Genomic DNA, 5,953 nt, shown 5'->3' on the forward strand with positions numbered 1-5,953 from the left:
CCATGCAAAAAGCACAGATTCAGGGTGATTCCTTTTTATTTTCCTCTTTTTCCCCCTTCCCCCTGTTGCTCAAATAGTGTTCTTTGCTTAAACCTCGTTCCCCTCCTCCTCGTAGCAATCTCAGCGCCTAGCCCAAATCTGTTTTCTTCATTGTAACCTCAGCTTCACCGCAATTAATTTTTCCCCCCTCTGGTCACAAGATAATTCCTGACGCCAGTGAGTCTGGAGGTCAGACGAACAGCAAATTGGGGAACAAGGCGGCACTAATTCCTTACAAGTTTCCCTTGAAAAATCTTTTGCTTAGGGAAAAAAAAAAAAGTCTTCGCTGTTCAGGGATTTATGACCTCGGAGGAGCTTTGGGTTCGAACTAGCATTGGGTTATCCTGTGGGGTGGACTGGCAGGGGAGCAAGGGACCTCCAAGATCTGGGGCGCCGCTAGAAAAAAAAAGGCAAATTCTTAAACTTAATAGTTTTAAGTGATTTAAAAAAAAAATCCTTGCTGGCAAAGAGGCTGGCCTCTCCCCCGGTATCAGTGCTTCCTCATTCTTTGAATCCGCGGCTCCGCGGTACTCGGCGTCAGACCAGCCGGGGAGGATGGATGCCTGTTTGCAATTTAACCAGGCCGTGAACGCCCAGGGCCGCCGGGGGCGTGGCCAAGAAAGTCTAATTTGCATACAGGGGCGTGTCTTCGAGGAGGGCTCTATAAAAGCCCGGCTCGCTGCGTGTGATCGCAGAGCGCATTGCTTGCTGCGTGTGGTCCGCGCTGTCTTTATTTGTCGGTCGCGCATCTCCAGCCTCCTCCTTTCTCCCTCAGTATGAAGGCGCTGAGTCCCGTTCGCGGCTGCTACGAGGCGGTGTGCTGCCTGTCGGAACGCAGCCTGGCCATCGCCCGGGGCCGAGGCAAAGGCCCGGCCGCAGAGGAGCCGCTGAGCCTCCTGGACGACATGAACCACTGCTACTCGCGTCTGCGGGAACTGGTACCCGGAGTTCCGCGGGGCACCCAGCTTAGCCAGGTGGAAATCCTGCAGCGAGTCATCGACTACATCCTCGACCTGCAGGTGGTCCTGGCCGAGCCTGCCCCTGGACCCCCAGATGGCCCGCATCTTCCCATTCAGGTGAGGCGTGGGGGAGAGGGCAGAGCGGGAGTCGGGGTGGTGTTGAGAGAGAGATGCTGGGGTCCGGAGTTTTATATCTTTGCACGTGGCTGACCTGGGTTCGATCCCTGGCATCCTATCTTGGTCTCCCGAGCCCGCCAGGAATAATCCCTGAACACAGCCAGGGAGTTACACCCTGAGCATCGCGGGGCGTGGCCCCCAATTTATTTCACGAAGAGATCCAGAGATGCTGCTGGACCCCAAAACGCATGAAGTTCCCGTCTGTAACTCTTCTCTTCATTTTTCCTTCTTAGACGGCGGACCTGGCTCCAGAACTCGTGATCTCCAACGATAAGAGAAGCTTCTGCCACTGACCTGGCTGTCCTGGCGCCTCCAAGGTGAATGCATACCCCATGCCTTTGGAAGAGGAGGGTAGAATGGGACTTAACACGATAGCCCAAACCCCGCAGCTGGAAGGCACGCCCTTTTCAGAGATTCTTTTTTATCAAGCACACACAGTTTAGGGGAAACCGAGGCTGGAGAGGTTGGGGACTTAACTTGTCTAGCTAGGGTCGCATCCAATGAAGAATGGCACCGTTTCCCTAAGAAGTACACATGGTCCCTGTGGTCCCTTCCCCAGGGACAAGGCCCGGGGAGGGGGGAAAAATCTGCCCAAGTTGCTGCACCCAAGTGGCAGAGTTGCCCAGGGGAGCCTTCAGCAGCCCCCTCCCAACTGTGGGGTCTGTTCCAGGAAAGAGGGGCGGTGCCAGCCCCCCCTGAGGTCCTTTGGCGCCAACTGGGTGGGGGCGGCCCGGGCGCGGAGTTATCAGCTGGAGGTAGAGACCAAGTTTCCTCCCCGGCGCCGGCCAGTCTGCGGGCGGCCCCCGCCTCGGCAGCTCAGCGGAAACTGACGGCTCCCCGTCTTCTTTCCTCCCCCGCCCAGAATGCAGGTGCTGGCACGCGTTCCGCTTGGGACCCCGGGACCCTCGACGGCCGGAAACCCCAGGGCATGGATGGCACCCAACCTCGCCCTGCCCACTTGACTTCCCTCAAGCCCCTTGTCAAGGCTGGACCTGGCGCCCGGGAGCGAAGGACTGTGAACTTGGGTGGCCTAAAGAGCCCGGAGCCAGCTCTGGGCACCAGCTGGGCCAACGTCACCCAGGCCCCCCACCCCGTCCCAGGCCCCACCCCTCCACCCCCAAGTTTTAGAGACTGTCTTGTTCAGAGTGTGGAGGTGTGTGTGGGGTTGTTGGCTGCTCTCCTAACTCTGCCAAGACAGCGGTAGAGCTGGTCTTCTGGTCTCCTTGGAGAAAGGCTCTGTTGCCCTGATTATGAACTCTATAATAGAGTATATAGCTTTTGTACCTTTGTTGCAGGAAGGTGACTTTCTGTAACCGTGCGACGTATATTAACTTTTTATAAAAGTTAACATTTTTGCATAATAAACTGTTTTTAAACACTTGCGTATAGAATTGGATTTCTTAAGTGCTAACACTTTCTCAAGGCTGATTTTTAGGGGAAATAAATTATAACTTCTTTCTTGCACTTGGGAAAAACAAATGTGCTGATTTCCTTAAAAGGGAGATGGGAAAATACCCAGCCAAGCCTGGGTGGAGGGAAGACTGACTGAAAAGGGCTCATTACGGCAGCCCCACACCTAAAGGGTTGGGTGCAGAGATCCCAGTGCTGGCTGGTCCTTCACTTTACAGATAAGGGATAACTGGAAAGTGGGAGCAGCTGGCACAAACTTTATTGGGGGACTCAGGAGAGAAATCAGTCTTGAGATATTTTAGGTCCCGTAAGAGCTATTTAATGCCACTGGCAGATGGTTGTCCTCTCAATGCTATTTGTGAGGTTTCCCTGCCAAGTGTGGTGAAGAGTGGAGCTTCACCTGGTGTTGGTGGGCAGACCCATTTTAGAAATGAATAAGCAGATTCCTGGTCCAGGCTTCATTTTTCTTCTCAGGATCTCTGGTTTGACTTTTCTTTTGGGCTTCCAAAGTTGGGAAAAGTGGAAAAGGAGTCTCTGCCCTCAAATCCCCATTCTTTTAGATCAGGATTTTGGTGTTCATTAGGTTGCCTGGGGAATGAAGATAACAGTTTCTCCTTTGCCACTACATATTACAGATTGTGAATCTGCATCAGTTACACTCCCTACCTCCCCCGTCATACCCAGTAGTACTCAGGAGTTACTCCTGGCTCTTTGCTGAGAAATTACTCCTGACATCAGGCTCAGGGGACCATAAGGGATCGAACTTTGGTTGGACACATGCCAGGGTAAATGCTGTGCTATCACCATACATTGGTTACTTCTATAAGATACCCCCCCCCCAGTCCCCAATTCTGACATTTCCTCCCAGAGGATGCTCTGCAATCATCCTTTTGCCTATTTCAGATAGGGAGAAACTGAGTCTCGGTGAATAATGGGTCTGGACATCCTTCTCATAAGCCCTTTGAGAGAGGACGATGGAATTTTATTTATTTAAAACTTTCAAGATGGAATTTTAACCTTAACTACAATGACTAGTCAGGTGGGGGTGGGGGTTCAGTATCAGGGCTTAAGACTGAGCATTCCAGGGGGCCAGGTCTGAAAGTGGGACAGAGCAAGACCCTAATCTAGCCTGCACCCTTCTCCCCCCTGCACCTGACAGCTCCCCAGGTGGGCTCCACCAGGTGTCTGGCCTCACTAGATTCCTGTTTATGATATGATCTCATCTGTGTGTTGGCCCTTGGCATAAATTACTTTAATATTTCATAACAAACAGGTCACATCATCACCCTCTCACCTCAAGCCTGGTGAGCTTTTAGGGGTGAACAGGGGCATGTAGTGGGGAGGTAACTAACCCCTGTCCTTGCCAATCATCTCAGCCAACTTTGCTCTTATCCTGTTTCCTGATCACCTCTGATCATCTGATGAGAATTACGAACACTGTTTTCAGAAAATACACACACACACACACACACACACACACACACACACGCATACATAACCCAGACTTTTGCAGAGAAATAGCATATCTCCAACCCACCAGAAAATCCTCCATATTTGTGATCTGGGTCTACCTTGGATTATTATTTTGGGGGGGGATTTGGGTTACACCCGGCTTTGCTCAGGGGTTACTCCTTACTCTGCACTCAGAAATCGCCCCTGGCAGGCACAGGGGGGCCATATGGGATGCGGGGATTCGAACCACCATCCTTCTGCATAGAAGGCAAATGCCCTATTTCCATGCTATCTCTCCGGCCCCTACCTTGGATTATTTTTTAAGTTTGCTGTGTTGGCTCTGGGTACATTCTTGCTCTCTGACAAATAAACTGCATAGATACTGTAGTTGCTCCTGAGCCTCAGTTTCCACATCTGCAATAGAGATCTTGAATATATATATATAACATTCTAATTACTGTGGGGCCCCATGCTAAACTCAGTGTCCTATACCTTTTCTGCCAAAGCATATTACTTCCATCTCACTCTGAGGTTTTAGGTCCGTGGAAGACCAAAGAAAGCTGAATAGCTCATCTGCCATGTGTCCTGGAGCAAACCATTTCACCTCTCCCAAGCGTCTCTTCCTTGCCCAGCAGCTGGTGGTTCTTGTACTGCAGCTCTCTGGACAGAAGATAATGGTGGGAAAGTTCTTTGAAATGCATCACACACCTACAAGGTATTATTAAGCTAATTCCGAGGAAATTGCCTGTCAGGTCCGCTGAGACTGAACTGTTCAGGTGGCTGGGACAAAAGCTCAAACCAGCATGCCAATTCATTAGTCATTAGAGAGTGAAAGCAATTTGGCCCTAGGTCTGAAAGCTGTGTGAGGGAGAAGATAGTGTCTGCTGTCATAATCGCCTATTGAGTACTTAACAAGTGCCAGGCTGTTTTATCTTTTTTTTTTTTTTTTCTATCTCTCCACCACAACTCAGCAAAGTGGGGCTAGTTATTCCCCTTTTGCAAAAGAAAACAGTTAGAGGCTGGAAAATCTGATCCAGGTCACATAGCAAAGAATAGTAAACCCAACTCCAATCTAGCTTCAAAGCCCTCCACTTCAGCTGTTACCCGGGAACATCCTCTTCCCCTGTGGGTGCTTGGTAAATAGACCTAAAGCCATCTAGTGAAAGAGGGATGATAGTACTTCGCTTGCAGGTTTATGGCTTGGATAAAAGAAAAAAAAAATCCAGAAAAGTATCTTTTGCAAAGATGTTCTACTATCTGGAGGAGTTGCCTTCACTGTCTTTTTAGTTAGGCACTTTATGCATGAACAGCCTCAGAACAAGTTAAATAGCTTGCCCGTAGCTCCTAACAATACACAGAGAGATTTTAAACTCCAGTCTGTCAATTGGGAGATGGAGGAAGGAGCCTTTTCCAGAAGGGCTTACTTTTTAAAACTTTTTTTAGCTGTGGATCAGCCAGTATCTTTTATCTATTTTCCTGGCCTCATTCCTTTTCATGACTCTTGACTCTTTTCCACTCGCCAGGCTACACCCTTAAAACAATCTCCTGCCTCTCTTTCTCGGATGCCCCTTGCCCAGTTGCCGATTCTCTCCCAGGAGAGCGAGCAGCTTGGCACCCGGCAACTTGTCCCCGGCCAGAGGCCACCGCACAAGCCCAGCGGCGGCGCGGCCCACGTGGCTCGGCGCCCAGGGGGCGGGGCCGAGTGCAACAGGCCACGCCCTAGCCACGCCCACTCCGGCGCTCCGCGCTTCCCCCCCCCCCCGCGGGCCCTGGGGGCCGCTCGCAGGTGTTCGCTGGCGCCCGGATGTCTGAGCTCTGGCTCCGCTCTGGCTCCGGCTCCCTCCGCAGCCTGCGGGCGGGGCTACCAGCCCATCCGGAGCCTCGCGGCGCCCCCGCCGCTCTGCCAGCAGCGCGGC

General features: G+C 51.7%; 1 protein-coding gene across 1 annotated transcript; it reads left to right on the forward strand.

Annotated features, from left to right (window-relative positions):
* The first annotated feature begins 748 nt into the window (after positions 1–748).
* ID3 (inhibitor of DNA binding 3) lies at positions 749–2,553 on the forward strand. Its single transcript, XM_049775118.1, has 3 exons — positions 749–1,115; positions 1,409–1,492; positions 2,038–2,553. Exons 1-2 carry the CDS (start codon positions 816–818, stop codon positions 1,466–1,468), a joined length of 360 nt encoding a protein of 119 aa, XP_049631075.1. The 5' UTR covers positions 749–815; the 3' UTR covers positions 1,469–1,492; positions 2,038–2,553.
* The last annotated feature ends 3,400 nt before the right edge of the window (positions 2,554–5,953 follow it).

Source organism: Suncus etruscus, chromosome 6, assembly GCF_024139225.1.
Source record: "Suncus etruscus isolate mSunEtr1 chromosome 6, mSunEtr1.pri.cur, whole genome shotgun sequence".
Taxonomy (NCBI): domain Eukaryota; kingdom Metazoa; phylum Chordata; class Mammalia; order Eulipotyphla; family Soricidae; genus Suncus; species Suncus etruscus.